The sequence below is a fragment of the Hemibagrus wyckioides genome, linkage group LG28 (assembly GCF_019097595.1).
Source record: "Hemibagrus wyckioides isolate EC202008001 linkage group LG28, SWU_Hwy_1.0, whole genome shotgun sequence".
NCBI classification, from domain to species: domain Eukaryota; kingdom Metazoa; phylum Chordata; class Actinopteri; order Siluriformes; family Bagridae; genus Hemibagrus; species Hemibagrus wyckioides.
Window position 1 is genome coordinate 18,327,298 of NC_080737.1, and position 19,609 is coordinate 18,346,906.

The 19,609-nt window shown below is 37.9% G+C and overlaps 1 protein-coding gene across 2 annotated transcripts in view; it reads right to left on the reverse strand.

Annotated features, from left to right (window-relative positions):
* The window catches only part of LOC131348162 (astrotactin-2-like), a 384,655-nt gene that overhangs the window by 175,106 nt on the left and 189,940 nt on the right, over window positions 1-19,609 (reverse strand). For both annotated transcript variants that reach the window (XM_058382844.1, XM_058382845.1), the window contains exons 6-8: window positions 16,778-16,924; window positions 13,785-13,952; window positions 549-633 (exon numbers count right to left, since the gene is read on the reverse strand). In XM_058382844.1, the coding sequence (XP_058238827.1) occupies window positions 549-633; window positions 13,785-13,952; window positions 16,778-16,924 (400 nt within the window). The remainder of the gene's footprint in view (window positions 1-548; window positions 634-13,784; window positions 13,953-16,777; window positions 16,925-19,609) is intronic.

The following is a 19,609-nucleotide window of genomic DNA, read 5'->3' on the forward strand; positions in this document are numbered from 1 at the left end:
AACAGTACAGTGCATCATGAAGCGTTTTATTACTCTTTCATCATCATAAAAAATGACACATCATACTTTTTTATCTCTTTATCATTACTTTAATGTGGTGGAAGGTCCATGAAACTAATCTTTCCATCACTAGAGTCTGCTGAAAGTTAATAAGACTAATAATAATGCACTCTGGAGACTCCTTCCCAAAAAAAAAAAAATCATATAATTGAGGTTTGTGGTAAACTGTTACCATGGAAACGCTAACGTGAGAATGCTTTTCAGCAATCAGCGCTTTAGTGTTGATTACTCTATTACTGCTTCTAGATTTCAACACATTCCTCATTAATGTCATTGTCGTTCCACCACTCTTCACTCTTTCCACCGCTTCCCTCTCGTCCCAGAATAAAACCGCGCTCGAACCCGGGCCACAGAACTGGCACTGGAGCGCTCGCGGTAACAAGGTGATGTGTCTTATTTTTGACTTTGCCGTCTCTTGTGTCTGCTTGCCTTTTTTCATCTTTTTTTTTGCCGTATGTTAAGGTGACAGCGTGTCTTGTGGATCTTACCCTTCGTTCCGTCCCCAGTCGGTACGGATGCAGAGGTGTGCGTGGTCAGGGTCGGGTGAGTAACCCTCCAGGCAGCTGCATTCTCCTGAAAGAGCAGAGACAGAGTGACACGTATTCATTTATCTGGCCTGGGGTAGGAATTACCCCTGCGCATTACCCCGCTCTCCTCCGTCCTCGTCTGTCACAGACACCAACCTGTCGCTTCTAATAAAGCTTTACAGAACTTACTTTATCCATAATAATAGATTTCCTCCTTAACTTTGAACAGTTTAAATGTCCAAATGGGCCATAAAATAAAATAAAATAAAATAAAATAAAATAAAATAAAATAAAATAAAATAAAATAAAATAAAATAAAATAAAATGTTTTTCTAATTTTTACAAAACTAAATGAAAAAAGCTGGCAGTCAAAATAATAATAATAATAGTAATAATAATAGTAATAATAATAATAATAATAATAATAATAATAATAATAATACATATTATTGTGTAATAATAATTACTAAAAAATGTTTTGTTTGTCTTTATTTTCTGTCTGTATGTTAATGCTTTTGAGAATTTTAATAAACGCCCACTTTCAAAAAAAACCAAAACATCATAACTAAATTTAAGCTATGTTTCTTGTTAATCTTGTTAAGCTATGTTTCTCTACTTCCTGCGAAGGCTGAGGAAGGCTCATCTTCCACCTCCCATCCTGACCACCTTCTACAGAGGGACCATCGAGAGCGTCCTGAGCAGCTGCATCACTGCCTGGTTTGGGAACTGCACTGTCTCTGACCACAAGACCCTTCAGCGGATAGTGAGGACAGCTGAAAAGATCATCGCAGTCTCTCTTCCCTCTATCACAGACATTTACTCCACATGCTGCATCCACAATGCAACAGCATTGTGAATGATCCCACACACCCCTCACACACACTCTTCACCCTTCTGCCATCCGGAAAGAGGTACCGAAGCATTCGGACCCGCACAACCAGACTGTTGAACAGTTTCTTCCCTCAGGCAATCAGGTATCTCAACAGAGAACTGAACTGTGCTGGACACACGCGCGCACACACACACACACACACACGTACAACCGAGATCTGATCTCAAAGGGGAACTGAACTGTGCTGGACACGGACACACACACATACACACATACACTAAATGTCCTGTTTGCACGCACATGTCACTTTACATTTCACTTTACATTTATATTTATATTAGTCTTGTTACATGTGTCACTTTAATAACTGCAATCACTGTCCACACAGTTCTTTCATTGTCTAACATTGTCTTGGTCTTTGCACAAAGTCGGCCTATATGTTGTTTGTCTTGTCTTGTCTTCCTGTGCACTTCTGTTGTATGTCTTAAAGATTGCACCTTACGTATAGTTTAATTTTTTTAGTTTAATTTTAATTTTTAAATTATAGTTTAATTTTTTATCTCTATGTTATAGCTCTATGTTTGTCTGCGTCACTGTACTTTGTCTGTGTTCTGTGTAGCACCTCTGGTCTAGGAGGAACGTCGTTTCACTTCACTGTGTACTGCATCTGCTATATATGGTTGAAGTGAGAATAAAGCTTCTTTGACCTTGACTTTGACTTAATCAAACAACTCGCATTAAACAATATTTTAGATTCAATCCTGATTGTTTCTGATAAAAGATTTCTAATAAATCTTAAGTACACTTCCTTTAATTGCTCCGAGCTGATTTACTCCTTAACTTCTTAATGCAGGTTAACCTTTATCATGTTCATAAGTATCACCTATAATGCTTATAACAGATTCGAATATGTTACGTATTTGGGGAAATAAAAACTGCATTCATATAATCCTAGAACATACACTGGACAGTAATGAAGCAATCACAAGCACTTGAGGACTTTGACACAATCCTCTACATAAGCAATTCATAACAACTGACATAAGCCTTTCAATCTTTTTTTCCCCAGTAAGCACTTTATCCTCGTCTGAGATGCAACAGATGCAGATCTCATTTCTTAATACTCAAGCACACCCTGAATGAGATGCTATACCATTTATGAAGGCTTATTCCAACAGTCATAAACACTACTTTGTCAAATTGACATAACGCTTACGTCAAACTACAGTATGTAGATATTTATTGAAATAATATCTAGTTATGACATAATGACATTTTCTTTACTGACTCGTAACAGAATGTCAGGACATTTGACTTTGTAGCTACGTATGTATGCCATATGTCAGTGTCATATAATGGTAATAACATGGCATAGCTTCAAACAATCAAAAAAATAAGAGAATGTGTAGGTGGCTATATGACTGTAGAACTGACAATTTATATGTATTTACTCTGGACCTTAAAGGAAAGTGTTATAATGACTTATATTGTCTTTACGAATGCTTTATGAATACGTTATAAATTGTTCATGAATATGAATATCAAGACAGCATTTCATGTAATTAACTGTTCATGGATTTCACTTTACTTATTTATATATTTAGCATTTTTTAAAAAAATTCTAAATGAATTTATTTAAAACTCTTTGATTTATATTTGTTATATGATTGAAGAGCTTCTGTAAACATTATTGGACCTTTTCCACCGATTAATGGAACTTTTACATTTTATAAACAATTCAAGAACACGGCATTTTCAATTCGAGGTCAATTTGTTCTAGATAAATCCACACCGAGGATTCAGAAAGTGTGTGTTATTTATATCGAGGTGCAACGTTTCGTCCCCTGCTGCTACGTCGCTAATACGGACCACCTGTTCCCCATCACGGTTCTGCTCACAAACCAACATAAATAGAATCCAATTTACACTGAAAATCCTACTCAGCCTTTTACAACCAGTTGTTTTTATTTTCTTTCCTTTTTTTTCCTCTACACCTCTTCCTTCCACTCTACTTTCTCCTCAGTTCAGTTCAGGTTGTTTCTCATTGTTTTGCTGTATTCCAGCGTCTCAGTAAACTCCTTCAGCACTAGCGAATCACATCTCCTGAGATTTCTCTGCGTGACGTGCTGTGGCTCACAGGAAGCTGATTTATGAGCTGTCAGAAGATATAAGCAGCGAGATTCATAAATCTGAAGAAAAAAAAAGAAAACAAGTCAAAATAATACAATCAGTTCCCTTTAGTTCCGTTTTTGAACTCTTTGCTTGTGAACTTGCTTTACGTTTTTCATATTTTTTGTGTTTTTTTTTTTTCCTCCAGTGAAAAGCCCAAACTGAACAAATGCCACCAGGGATCATGGATCATTTCATTTACCACGATGTAATGCACTGGAAAAATTCATTATCCCTGAGACTATTTTACTTCAATGGCACAAAGGACACACCTTCTTCACTTAGACTGACAGGCACAGAGGCCACACCCCCTCATGAGGAATCTTGGACTGACAGAGGCGCCATGCACCCTTCGATCGGACTGACAGCCATAAAGGCCATGCCCCCTTCACTAAAACTGGCAAATACAGAGGACACACCTCTTTCAAGGACACCTGCACTCACAGAGGCCACGCCTCTTTCAGTAAAAGAGACAGTCACACAGGCCATGCCTTCTTCATTGAAACTGATGGACACAAAAGAACACCTCTTTTAAGGACAACTGCACTCACAGAGGCCACGCCTCATTCACTGAAAAAGATACTTACATAAGCCATAAGAAAGAAACAGTCATGTAGGCCACTCCTCCTTTACTGAAAGAGACAGTGACACAGGCCATGCCTCCTTCACACAGGCCACGCCTCCTTCACTGAAAGAGACAGACACAAAGGGAACGCCTCTTTCAAGGACACCTGTAGTCAGAGGCCACACCTCCCTCATAGAAAGTGAAAGTTACACAGGTCATGCCTCCTTCATTATAACTGACAGACACAAAAGACACGCCCCTTTTAGGACACTTGCACTTTTAGGACACTTGCACTGGCTTCTTTAATGAGAGAAACAGTCACATAGGCCACACCTCCTTCACTGAAAGCGACACTCACACAAGTCATGCCTCCTTCACTGAAAGAGATACTCACATAGGCCACGCCTCCTTCGCTGAAATAGAAAGTCACACAGGTCACACCTCCTTCACTGAAAGAGACCGAAACAAAGGGCATGCCTCTTTTAAGGACACCTACACTCAGAGGCCATACCTCCTTCAGAGAAAGTGAAATCTACACCGGCCACGCCTCCTTCACTGAAAGAGACAATCACACAGGCCACACCCCCTCACCAGGGCTAACAGGAATTGCATTACCTAAAAATATACATTGTATAAAGAATAAAACACTTGTGTGTTGTGCTGTTACAGGAAAATAATCAATGACAAGATTGATGCACTGAAGCAGATAACAGCTTTATCCCTGTGTTTTATTCCTCTTACACCACAGCGACTGATGATAATTAATTTATCTTCTGTACAAGCTACGTCGAATTATCTGTTGCTATAGAAACGCCAGGATACTAAAGCCAAAACATTTATATAAACCTGCACTAATGGCAGAAAGTTATTCAACACCTTCACAATCAACCGATCAGAATCAAGAATCCTGCAGCACTGAAGCAGAAGGTTTCAGCCTAAAATGCTTATGTTTGAAGTACAAAAAAAAGAAAAATGTTACATGAATCTTAATAAATTTTAAAAAAAATGATGTTGCCCCTCTGATTAGTGTGTCATGTGACAAAATGCGGGCAGAATGACTCTGATCTGCATGTGAGGCCGTCATAGAGGCCATGAATTTTAAAACTAGAACATTAATAAAGAATTAAATAAGTTTTTGCAGATACCTGAGACACTTTTTTTTCCCCTTTACGTGACTGATAAATTCTCCTCAATGCCAAAAATCTAAAAAATAAATAAATGAACCTTTTGAAACGTCTGTTAAATTCCACTCGGCTGTAGGTGACCTGTTGTTGAGCTGTTCCACTTCAGAGAGTTCAAATTCAAAACATTTTCAACAAGCGCCTGAAAGATTCAACCTGCAGATTGCCTTCAAATCGCCGCCGCCGTCCTCCTGAAAAGGTGCGTTTAAGCAATTTTCAAGTTTGATGACATTTTTGAGCTCCTTTCTTTTTTTTAAAATAAAGTTAGAGGGCAGGTTGAATGGAAGGACGTCTCATGAAGGTCTTTTTGAAAGTCTGAACATTTCTTTTAGCCTCTGGTTCTCGTGGCAGGATATAAAAGAGTTTGAAAGGAGCCGAGCCTGCCGCTAATAAAACCAGCTCATCTGCATGCGGATGTAGCTCCTTCACCCCAATCTGGAAGGTCAAAGCCGTTAGCCAGGTGCTAAAACTGCCATCCAAAGAACAATAACGCTAGCTGGGCGTTAGCAAAGAGCACTAGCTGCAGCTTCGGAGAACAGAGTGATGATCCTCTGATGGATTGTTCCAGAATAATTTCTCTGTCACATGGGCAGGTGACACGTCGCTAATGTCATTCTAGCGGCTGAAGTCTCAGCTCTGGTGAGAGCAGTTGCAGAAACATCAGTTCTCGTCTTCGAAAATAGCGTGTGCCATTTTCTGTCATGTTACTTTTAACGCTTTTTTAATGAAACTGAAAATCTCACCATGGAAAAAAAAAATAGGTTCTGTCTCATTTGTGTTAGTGTTCCGACATGTTCCTGTTAAAAAAAACAAAAAACAAAAAACAGATGAATTTAACATCCACTGCGAAACGTTTTGCTCCAGTGCTCATAGATGCCTGCATAATCCTACATAATCATTTAGAAAGGTTTATTCCATTTGCATCCATTTTAAATTGACTGAACTGATTCAGTAGGGTTGATATAATATGCTTATAAATGATAACCATTTATGAATTCATTATAAACATTACTATACAGTGTAATGGGCTTCATGAACAAGCATAAACATGCTTATAATGCCTTATAAATACACAGATCAAGCATAACATTATGGCCACCTGCCTAGTATTGTGTTGGTCAACCTTTTGCTGCCACAACAGCCCTGACACCTCGCTATCAGAACCAGCATTAACTTCTTCAGCAATTTGAGCAACAGTAGCTCGCCTGTTGAATCGGGTCACCTGGGCCAGCCTTCGCTCCCCGCATGCATCTTGACCGTCCATGACCCTGTTGCTGGTCCACCACTGTTCCTTCCTTGGACCACTTTTGATAGATACTGACCACTGCAGACCGGGAACACCCCACAAGAGCTGCAGTTTTGGAGATGCTCTGATCCAGTGGTCTAGCCATCACAATTTGGCCCTTCGTCAAACTCAAAGCTCAAATCCTTACGCTTGTCCATTTTTCCTGCTTCTAACATCAACTTTGAGGACAAAATATTGACTTGCTGCCTAATATATCCCACCCACTAAGAGGTGCCATGATGAGGAGATCATCAGTCTTATTCACATCACCTCTCACTGCTCACACTGTTATACCTGATCGCTGTACATTAAGTTAAGATGTAATAATACAAATCCATTCATACTGTAAGTTGTTCTACATATGGCCTTTACAGGATGTGGGAAAAAAGAACGAACAGAACTCAGACCTCTGTATCTTTATTGTCTGAATTCGGCGTTTTATTTCATTTTTAAATGAAGGGCAAAATGCGGATCGCTATCAAGCAGTGGAGGCAGGAGGTGGAAGGCAGGAGGCAGGAGGCCAGGCTGTAATCATTTTCTCCTCTGTTCTCTCCAGTGTCTGACCCGCGTGATTAATGATAGGTTTCATTAGAATGCTTTTCCAATCTCGCTAAAGGCCGTATGGGCAATTTTCCGATTTCAAGGTTCATGGCATAGGCGCGGGAACGGGGAGGTTGTTGTCCCGATGCATATTTTCACACAATTTCAAGGAAATCAATGCAGGCTGCAGGAATTTAAGGGATTCATGTTTAAGAACCAAACAGGATAAATCCAGACTGATTGATAAACTAGGATAAAAAATAATAAGGTTATTTTATCAGGGTTATTTACTGTAAACTGACCTACGTGTGATTTTAAACCTTCATGAAAAAAATTAAATGAAACAGCCTTTATTTGTCACATATACATTACAGCACAGTGAAATTCTTTCTTCGCATATCCCATCCTTGAAGGTTGGGGTCAGAGCGCAGGGTCAGCCATGATACGGCACCCCTGGAGCAGAGAGGGTTAAGGGCCTTGCTCAAGGGCCCAACAGTGGCCACTTGGCAGTGCTGGGGCTTGAACCCCTGATTTTCTGGTCAACGACCCAGAGCCTTAACCACTTGAGCCAACATAACAATACATCTAGAAATGCATATTCCAGCTACATCTAACTGTTGTGTTCAATGTCATGTCATGTTGACATAATGCGGGGCCCCTAGGTAAGCTCTTTATAATAATAATAATAAACATTTATAAAGGCATATTTCATCTAAACCTCTATTTGTGGACAGCTACATAAATCCTAATGAGTCCTTATAAGACATTTGATTTGACTGACAGGTACAGAGACCACGCCTCCTTCACTGTGACTGACAGGTACAGAGGTCGCACCCTTTTTAATGTGACTAACAGGTCTGCAGGCCACGCCCCCTTTAACATGACTGACAGGTACACAGACCACGCCCCCTTTTATGTGGACTGACAGGTACACAGATACACCTTCACGATTGGAAATGATCTGTACAGAAAACACACCAGCTCTTTATTTTATTTTAACTACTGCCATAAACCTACATGAACATTTAGAAAGGCATATTTCATCTATATCTGGCATTTATGTTAAATCTGATGTCATGATGACATTATACAGTATTTCAGACACCTACATAAGTGTCATGAACCTATGTTTAGTAACACTTATTCCAATTAGAGCTACATGACAATGGTAATTGTGTAAACTTGACACAGGACAGCAATTATGAACACCTTCATAAGCATTTTATAACGGCTGACAACAAACTACATAAATATCTATAAAGGCGTAATCCATCTATATCCGACTGTCGTGTTCAATTTGACATCAGTTTAACACAGTATTCAAGAACACCTACATAAACCTGTCATAACAACTGACATGAGCAACACTTATTCCAACTAGAGCTAGATGAAATAGTAATCTTGATCTATTTTGACATAAAGCAGCGATCATAAGCTCATAGCACACATGTATAAGCTTTTTATGACAGTTTACAGAAGCCTACATAAGATTAGTACTTGAAACAATTGACATAAGCTTAATTACAACGGTTTATAAAGGCTTATTCCAGTCATCACATTAATTATGGCATCAAATTGATGGAACAGCTGAGAGAAGTGACAGAATCTTTTGGGTTTTTTTTTTTTTTTTTTGACTTAAGGACCTGAGTTAGGTTAGGATCCTGTGATGAATTCTTTGGCTCTGTGTTTCTGTGTGTGTGTGTGTGTGTGAAGAGTGTAAACAGATGGGCGAATATCGGAACGCTTCACGAAGCCATGAGTAAAATAGCTTTTCCTGACTCAGAAGCGGGATAAACCTGGAGGATCTAACCCCATCTCCTAACCCCTTAATCAAACCCCGGCAGGGAGCTGAGATTGACCTGGCAACCGGCCCAGAATTCCCTCTTACAACTCAAACATGTGGTGGAGTGTGTGGAGAGAAAGACAAGAGGTTTCCGTCGGCTAAATCACCGCTAAATCTCCTGAGAGAGAGACAGAGAAAGAGACAGAGAGAGAGAGAGAGAGAGAGACAGGAGAATCTAGTGGGCCAGAGGGAAATCACAGCAGATACAGTAAATGAGAAAAGCAACACGACAGTGGTGTGAGAGGAAAAGTGTTCTCATACACGATGGTCAGATGTATGATTAGGAGTGTGGAAAAAAAAAAGGAATAGTGACCTCATTATGCCAACAACAACAACAAGGTGATGCAGGGATGAAGATGAAGCTTTACGGAAAAATATAATGTATATATTTATACAAGAATAAATATTTGATTTATTAATAGATGAATGGGTGGATGGAGGGATGGATGGATGGATGGATGGATGCATATTCTGTCTATTTTGTGCTGTCATATTGAATATGAAAATGTCAGACAGAATTCAGTATTCATTTATAACAACTGTTATAACAACGGACTTATGTTTAGTAACACTTATTCCAACTAGAGCCAGCTGAAATTGCAATGTGGTTCACTTGACTTAGCTCAATAATGAAAAAGAAGAAGAAGGAGACCACATAGAATTTTTCACTAATTATACAACTTTATATGAGTTATGAATGTGTTATGAAGGCTCTACGTAGGCAATATATGTTCAGAGTGTTTCAGAGGGTGATGAGATTCAGCCACTCGACTGAGTTGGATAAGTGAATGAGAAAAGGAAAAAAGGTCAAGTTGGATCTTCCTTTGTGTTTCCTCTTTTTTTGCTAACACAAAATCACACAAAGCTGTTTGTGTAGAAACACGTGGAAGCGGCCGAGTTGGAGTTTTTTGTATAAAAAGCGATGTATTTGTCCAAGCTGAATGTGTAACAGACACGTGTTCCTTTCTCGACTGTTTGTTATTACAGAAACTTGTTTTTGTTTTTTTTCTTTACACCAGATACCGCATCATCATTGCGTGTTTTCTCTTCACACACATCCCGCCGCTTATCTCTCACTCGGCCCTTTCACTTTTATTCCCATTCTCACATGTTCACAGGAGCAGGAAATGAATTAAGACGTTGTTTCCTGCCTCTGCTGGTTTATCATCATGCGTTACGCTCTCGCTCTTGCTCTCCCGTCTCCAGCACTCGGCACACACCTGGAAAAGGAAGCCGACGTGAACGGGATTTATCGATTCCGAGATACGGACAAGGCGACGTTTCACTCTGGGATTGTTCTTGAGGGACACGAGGAAATGTGAACATCTGATTCAACCACGTCAGCTGTAGATTAGATAAATATTACTAAATATCCTACTTTCTAAGGAGTGTGCTTTTTTTTTTGTTTCTCACTGGATAGCTTTTAAAAACTATTAGTAAACATTCTACAATTCTGTGTTTGAGTCTATTGTTTAAATAAAGTATATAATAAAGAATACACAAATAAAATAACACTAGAGAGTAGTAAACAAAAAAAGTAAATGAAATTACATGAATTACATGAAATTTCTATTTATTTATTTATTTATTTATTTATTTATTTATTTATTTATTTATTTATTTATTTATGTATGTTTGTTTAAGTAGATAAAAAAAAATCATATGGCTAGCAGTATATTTATCCATCTATTTATTTGAATAAAACAGGCTTTAATTGTTTCAAATTTCTTTTCAGATTTAAAATAAGTATAAGATTTAGAAATAAATTTGTTTTAATAGAAAATAAAGCCTGCAGATGACAGATGCATAACAATAATAATAATAATAATAAAAATAAATAAATAAATAAATAAATAAATAAATAAATAAATAAATAAATAAATAAATAAATAAATAAATAAATAAATAAGAATTTCCTAACAAACAATTAAATGTAAAAGGACAGAAAGAAAGAAAGAAAAACCTTTTTTCTGGCAAGCTGAGAAATGTTTCTAAAGTTTAGAATTCACTTTCAAAAGACTGAGAAACTGTAAAGTGGCACAATTAGTGTAAAAAGGCTTTCAACATTTCCCTGAACACATGAAATGAAACAAACAAACAAAAAAAAACAGCAGCGATGTTAGAAAAAAGTAAAGGAAATGGATTGCAGATGGTGGATATAGATGTATATTTAGATTTATATTAAAACACACGGCAGATGCTTTTTATCTTTTGTGATATAAAATGATAGAAAACTGAAGCAGATGGTTTCAGCAAATGACCAGAAACAAGCAGAGAATATACAACAATAACAAAAAAAAACATACAGGCTGGAACTTTTTATTTTTTTATTTTTCTAAGCTGCAGCTACAACAACAAACTTTTTTTAAGTACAATTTCTGGATTTGTGGGTGGAGCTATTCTAATTGATGAAGAAAATAATAAAAATATATAAATTTGTTAATATTTATTTAGAATATATTAATATTTTTTAGATTTTTTTTCAAATATTTATTTAGAATAAATAATTATTTAAATGAAATTACTTTATTTAAACAGTGTGATTATTTTTGTATAAATCATTTTGTAATTATTTATTATCGTAACATGTAATTACTTTTAATTCTGAAATATATAGAAAAATAAAAAAATATATATATTACATTGTGCCTGTTTTGTTTGGAATATTTTACTGTCATAATAATAATAATAATAATAATAATAATAATAATAATAATAATAATAATAATAATAATAATAATAATAATAATAACAATAATAATAATAATAATAATTTAAAAAGAATTTTTTTTAATAATTAAAAAGTCAGAAATTCACACAGAGATACAGGAAAAGCCAGAAATAAACACAACGAATAATACATATAATAAAGAACAGGAGTAAAAATAAGGATGCAAAGATGAAAATATAACAAAGGAAGGCATCTAAGAGGACGACACACACACACACACACACGAGCACACACACAGATACAAACACACACACAGCAGGTAGTTAGAATCCTTCAGAAATGCATGTGTGCACATGTGTGTGTATGTGTCTGTGTGTGTATGCGTCTGTGTGTGTGTGCGTCTGTGTGTGTGTGTGCGTGTGTGTATGTGTGTGTGTTTGCGTGTGCGTGTGTGTTTGTGTGAGTGAAGATGAAAGCCGACCTCCCATCTATTACAGACACAAAATGAGTTCTTGTATTCACACCCTCTTTCTGTCCCTTCATTCTGTTCCCAAAATTACAGCTTTTCAGAACACAGTCTGCCATTCAGGTTATGAAAAGGAAGTGTGTGTGTGTGTGTGTGTGTGTGTGAGGCAGACTGATATCAGGGTTTTTGAGAAAACACTCTCCTCAAAGCTTCTCTTTTACAAAAAATAGAAAAATCTTCACTGAAACTGACAGGCACATCAGCCACACCCCCTTTTTTGGGACTGACATATACAGAGGCCACGCCTTCTTCACTGTGACTGACAGGTACAGAGGCCATGCCTCCTTCACTGTGACTGACAGATAGAGGCCACATCCTTTCAAATGTGACTGATAGGTCTACAGGCCACACCCCCTTTAACATGCCTGCAGGTCTACAGGCCATGCCCCCTTTAACATGACTGAGAGGTACACAGGTCATGCCCCCTTTTTTGTGACTGACATACACACAGAGGCCACGCCTCCTTCACTGTGACTGACAGGTACGCCACATCCTTTTAAATGTTACTGGCATGTCTACAAGCCATGCCCCCTTTAACATGACTGACAGGTACACAGGCCATACCCCCTTTAACAAGCCTGATAGGTAGACAGGCCACATCTTCTCGACTGGAACTGATCTGTACAGAAGATACACCTCCTTGGAGGAAGATGCATGCAGGCCATGACTCCGTCACTCACTCACACACACACACACACACACACACACACAAACACACTCACACACAGAGTTTTGTAGCTGACCAACAAACCCTTCGCTATACCAATAATATTTTTTTTCTCTTGACCTTCTGCATTAATCTATCGCTCAAGGACTTTATCAGGTCCTGTGGGTTTTCCTGATAAGCTGAGCAACACACACACACACCACTATCCTGCCCATGATCTTTACTCAACAGCTCACATTTACTCTCATGCTTTACCTTTAATTTTCATTCTGGCCTTCAGGAAGCAGGCACTGAGGGAGCAGCATTCAGTTAACACACTGCATCAGTAAACACACACCATCAGGTAAAAGAGCTTCAACCGGGGAAGAAAACTAATAACAGACACATCATGGTGTCCTTATCTTTACTATTTGACAGGATTCAGGGTTGCCAGATCTGCATAACAAAACCAGCTTAAGAAAACAATGCAAACTTTCAAAATTATCCCTAAGTGGAAAAACAACAACCACAACAAATAACTAAACAGAGTAAAATGTAGTTTAAAAAATAAAAAATAAAAAAAAAATGAATACATAAATGCCTTATTTCACATAATCATGTCATGTCATGTTGTTATTAACTAGTAATAAAGGGTTAATAAGTTATTAATTAAACATATACCTGTGTGTCAGTATGCAGTGCTCACGCTCGAGTCATGTGATATTCTGCCCTTCATTACAGTTTTTACTTGCAGCTCTGTTTGTCTGTGTTTCAGCTCTTAATCACACACACACACACACACACACACACAGGAATGTAATCAGTAGCACAAATTTGTTTAATTAAAAGGACACTAAACATGACCTGCCTCTGCTGATCTGATTGGACCTATTAGGGAAGGTGTGTGTGTGTGTGTGTGTGTGTGTGTGTTAGACTCACCAGTATCCTGGTCACACAGCTGTTCACAGGGCTCTGTGGTCCTCTGGCCGCAGTAATCACGTATCCACTGCGAGGACGAGTTGGACTGGTAATACAGCGTCAGCTTGGCCGGGTTTAACCAGTTAGACACATCCAGGTAACTGCCCATGCTCACCACAAAGCTGCTGCCTGTATACACACACACAGCACTGTATATCACCATCAAATTTTCATGAAAATGAGGATTGTACGTTGCATAAAAATGGAAAGCGATATTAAAAGTATTCCTATATAAATGTATAGTATTTATAATTAACTAAATTGAATGTAGGCAGTTATATGTATGTCACTGTAAGACCACTGTCACTGTCTCTGACCAGTTGACCTTTAGAGTCAGTCATTTAACCTACTCTTTATAATCAATTGACTCTCCGTGACCTTCAGAATCACTAACAGCTCCTCCGATGTTCTCTTTCCACTCATTCTGAAGCTGAATTTGTGGTGCTAACTCAGGACCTGATGGATATCACTGACTGCGGAGGCTGAAAAAAGAGAAAGCTGCTGTCCCTGTGACACTATGTGCTCTATGCAGAAAAACCTTCTGGCATTTGAGCAGAAATAACAATCGCGAATGAATTAACACAGCCATTTTGATCTTTCCGTTTTGAGTCTGATCCGAACCGCATCGAACTCATCTTTTCTTTTATTCACATGTTTGTGTCAGATTTTTTACTTTCTTCTGCATGGGAGCATCATCAGAAGGACATGTTTGTTAGTGTGACAGATGGTTCAGTCTGAATTATTCAGAAACACCCGACTTCAGTTTCCGAAGGAAAAAAAAAACAAAACTCTAACTAATCCAGCTGATACTTAATGAACATGTCCTTCTGATGATGCTCCCATGCAGAAAGACTCTCAGAAGGGAATGCTATGGGAAATAGTTTTGGAAGGCAGAAATAGCTTGTCTAACGGAGGAGCGGACAAGTCACACAAAACCGCTTCTCATCTTATTAAAATAGTGGCACAGAAGAAACTGCAGCATTTCAGCACCATGGACAGCACCGTGGAGTGTGACTGCGAGGCAGAGTGGCCAAAAACAGAGGAACCAATCAGGTGCGCTCTTAAGCACTCTACCCTCTGAAAGGAGGGAACTAGGCTCAGGAGTAAAGGGAAGGTAAGAGTTTGAGTTCCTGTGGGTGGAAGCTAATGTTCTGCACCCTTTCTTCTGTTCCAGAATCTGCAGGCTGAAACTGACGACACTCCTGGGACCTGCCTCGCCGTCTCCGCTGACCCACTTCTTCACCCAAGCTCCACCTTCAACACCCACAATCTTCAGCACCGCTACACCTTCACCACCATTTATTTCAAAAAAGAGCACTAAAACACTAATTGCCTCTGATCCCTGACTCCGTGCCTCTCTCCACATTCCCCTCGCTGCGGCGAGTGTCACGCTTGTTAATGAGAACAATTAGCAACAGGAAATCTATGGAAATTCAAACAACCACTCTTTACAACCATGATAAACTGAAAAGCATTTTATATAATAGGTAAAAAGCTTAAAATATAGCCAAAATAAATGAATAAATAAATACATGAGATAAAGAATCTGAGGCTACTCCAGGCTAGGGGGCACAGCTTTGATAGTCGCATATAAAGCTTTTATATAACCTGATTCCTGTTGAGAAAACCGTCTTTATTTTGCAATGGGTCTGACATACAGGAAGTACCATCATATAAGACTTCTTTTTGTCAGGAGTTGGTGCCTCCACTGGTGCAGAATCCAGACCCAAATGCAGGGATAAGATGAAAAAATTGGTATTTTATTAATAAATAACAAACACTACAGAGACATGGAAACACTGGGGTAAACTAGGCAACTAAGTACAAAATAACAAACACAAAAACAAACAGCAGAAACCAGGAGGCTAAACTACATAAATGACAAGGACTCAGCAAACAGAAGCACAAGACAGCAGGGATAAATAGGGAAAGTAATCATTGAAACATAAGGAACAGGTGTGCAGAGGCAGGGAACAGGAGGAAGGATGGGGTGGGGCAAGCACACATGCAAACACAACATAAAAAAAGCATATGGGAACATCAAGGAACCCTGCTAGACCGCCCTCTGGTGCTCTGGCAAGGAAAATGTCCAGCAGTCCATGACACTTTTGTGTTTTGACCTCTGACCTGATATTCTGAACACTCAGATCCAGTGTGTGTGTGTGTGTGTGTGTGTGTGTGTAAGATTTCTGAGATATCTTGGCACTCTTTCACAGGTCCTTTAGAACTGATGTATAGCTGCCATGTAAGGCAGGGTCGAGAACTTGTTCTCCTCCATCTGCTCCACGCTCTCATCTCTCCCCTCGGGTCCTGCCTCCTCATCACACACACTTTTTTTTTTTATACAAATATGTTAAGCTTATTCACCAAAAAAAACCCAAAACATTTTCATGAGGATTTTTTGGCTCTGATTTCAAAAAGCTGATGAAGAGGAATGACAGCTTCACTATGTTATGTGTAACAGTACAGCAGATGGCTGACTCGACCCCGAGACATGATGAGAAAATACAAGCCTTGGGAAAGTTTCCGGATCATGTGACTGTTTAGGGCTAGACTGAATCGTAAAGTTCATCCAGAGTCGATCGCACAGACGGCTGCAGATTTCTGCCATGGAGTCATTATTAAATACGCAGGATAGTTGCTAACTTCACAGATTAAAGACTTTCACTCATCTCCTGTGAGCTATCAGGGATTTTTTGAAGCGACAGAGATATCAGCTTTGACGTTTTTTCAGTTCGTATCACACGATAGATACAAATCCAAACAACCGTCACAAACGAGTCCTCGGAACAATCCCGTGGAGCTTGTGGTCCAATGTTACTTCAGTTCCCTGCTGGCTCCTATCTGCAGTGGGTTCTCGTTTACGTCTACTGTTCCCATTAACTCTGTTCGCACAAGGGTGAGTGGATTTAAGAAAGCGTGACAGCATTAAAAGAAAGTGAATGTCGGCTTACCGTCCGCGACAAAGTGCTCAGGGACGTGCAGCGTGACTTTGACGGTCAGTGGGCAGGAGGTGTGTGAGCCGTACACCACGGCTAGGACGCAAGTGCTTACTGTGATCAACGTCAGAGTGGCCTTACTCATGGGACTCTGAGGACAACCTGCAGAGAGAGAGAGAGAGAGAGAGAGAGAGAAAGAGAGAGAAAAGAAAGTTTAAAATTCTCAGTCAGAAGCATACAGAAGACCTATAGCATTCCATATTTTTGCCTCTTTTTTGCTTAAGGTTCTATAGAGGAACCTTCATGGGTTCTCACATTAATCCTAAAATCACTTAATTAAGAACGTTTACTGAACAAGTCTCTAGAAAGTCTTCTGGAGCTAACCAAGAGCTTCCAACAGTTACAAGCAAGATATAACCCTAAAAATCTCTTATCTATTATCCAGCAATACTCAATACGGTTCCACACAGAACCCTACACACACAACCACAGAACCTGACCTTAAACTATCCCCTGAGGTAAAAAAGAACTGAATTAATAAAGAACAGAACCAAGGTTCAGTCTGGATTCCAGAATCCATTACTCGTCACTCTGTTCATTTCCTCAGAACGGTTCTATATAGCACCCACCCAGAGCCCTACAATACACAGAGCTCCGCTTCCAGAACCCTACAGCCTGAAGATCTTCTGCAACCTACAAAATGAAGAAGCTGCAAAAGAGAACAAAACAAATTGTTGTGTCCTGACCTTGTGACCCGGCCTGCATTTTGTGTGCATGGTGAATGACTTTTAGACCTGGAGCGCAAAAAGAACCGACGGAGAAAGAACGCATGAGAGAGGAAACCCGTTAATGACGGCGGGATGTTTAGCATTTTAATGCAGTTAAGCAGATGAATGTGTTATAGAAGTAATTATTAGTGGTATAATTACTGTTTAAATGCCAGAGCAGCACAGAGGGAGTTGAACAATTTAAACTATGGCAGGTGATATTTATGGGATAATGGTTTAGTACAATGATAGTATATCAACACACACACACACACACACACACACACCAGTAGTAGAATCAGGAATAAGTGGTGAGATGCTATTACAGGTTGCTGTGATGATTTATGGCACAATGTACACAATTTACTGAAAATATCACGGCTCCTTCTATTTCCATAGAGTAATTATTCTGTCTGGCAGCATGTATTTTTTTTAAATGGATTTTATTTTTTATTTTTTTGTAATACACACCATAATGAAGCAACACAACACATTTTATGACCTAGTAATGTCATGCAAAGGGGGTGCAAACTTTTGCACACTAGTGTAGACGTACATTTTTGGGACAGATTGTATCCCTTTGATGATTCTGATGATCCTTGTCTCCGTTAGTTTCTGTTGGTTTGGATGGATAAGTTTAATTTCCAGCTCTTTCATCCAATCCATCAGTATTCAAATTTGGCTAAATGAACTAAATTAATGCAAGAGCTCACAAATTAAATCACTAGATTTAGACTTAATACAAGTCCTAGCAAATACGCAAATCTTCATCTTTGTTGTTTCAAGGATGTTCTCGTCTCACGTCATGTGGACATTCAGGATTATTTTGCTCTGTCTCTCTCTCTCTCTCTCTCTCTCTCACTGCGCAATCTGTTTGACGAGTATTGAATTTCAGCAGTGGAATATCTATATACATAAAATAAAATAAATTAATTAATTAATAATAATAATAATAATAATAATAATAATAATAATAATAATAATAACAACAATAATAATAATAATAAGAAGAAGAAGCACAACAACAACAAGAAATAATAATAAAAAAAAAAGATTTTAAATAATAATAAATAAATTACAGATGTGGAGGATTCTCAGGGAAAGATTTAAAAAATAAAAGAAAGAAAGTGGAAACGATGGCCAGTAAATTATGTAAACAAATAAATGCAGAGATTAGAAGTAAAATAAAAATGTTAAAAATTAAAATTAAATTAAATAATTATTAATCATAATAAAAATTAAAAATGGCAGACCTGGAGAATTCTCAAAGAAGTATTAAAACATAATAAAATAAATTAAAAATGAAAAGATGAAAAAATGGCCTCTACCTAAGCAGATTAGAGACAGATGAAAAAACGAGCTCCACTGAATTTGTTCAAAGATTTACCAGTAAAAACACATAAACTCAGAAATTAAAAGTAAGATAAAAATAAAAATTAAATTTAAATTAAAGAATTACAATTCACATTAATAATTACAAATGACAGACTAGAGGATTCTCAAAAAAAGTAAAAATAAATTACAAAATTAAAAAAATAAAGAAAAAATAGCTTCTATATAACCAGATTAAATACAGATGAAAATCAAACTCCTTTGAACTTATTAAAAAGTGTACCAGTAAATGAGGTAAACCCATAAATGCAAAAATTAAACAATTATTATTCATAATAATTAAAAATGACATTCTCAAAGAAGTCTTAAAAAACAAAAATTAAAACAATTTTTTTTAAAGCTAAGCAGATTAGAGACAGATGAAAGACAAGCTTATTTGAATTTATTTAAAATTGAAATACTAAATGAGGTAAAGCGCATAAACACAGAAATTAGAAGTCATAAGTATAAATTTTCCACATTTACATTTGTTCATTTTGCAGGAACAGAGGGACCCGAGAAAATATTAATGCAACATTTGTAAAATAGCAGCACTGTATGTTCTCTGTGTTTCTGTGTCTATTGAGAAATTTAGATTCAAATGTAATTTATTGCCATTCTAACCGTATACAGCTGATACAGTAACAATGAAATGCAATGGAACGACATTCCTCCAGGACTCGGCATACAGACGCAGAGCTACAGAGGC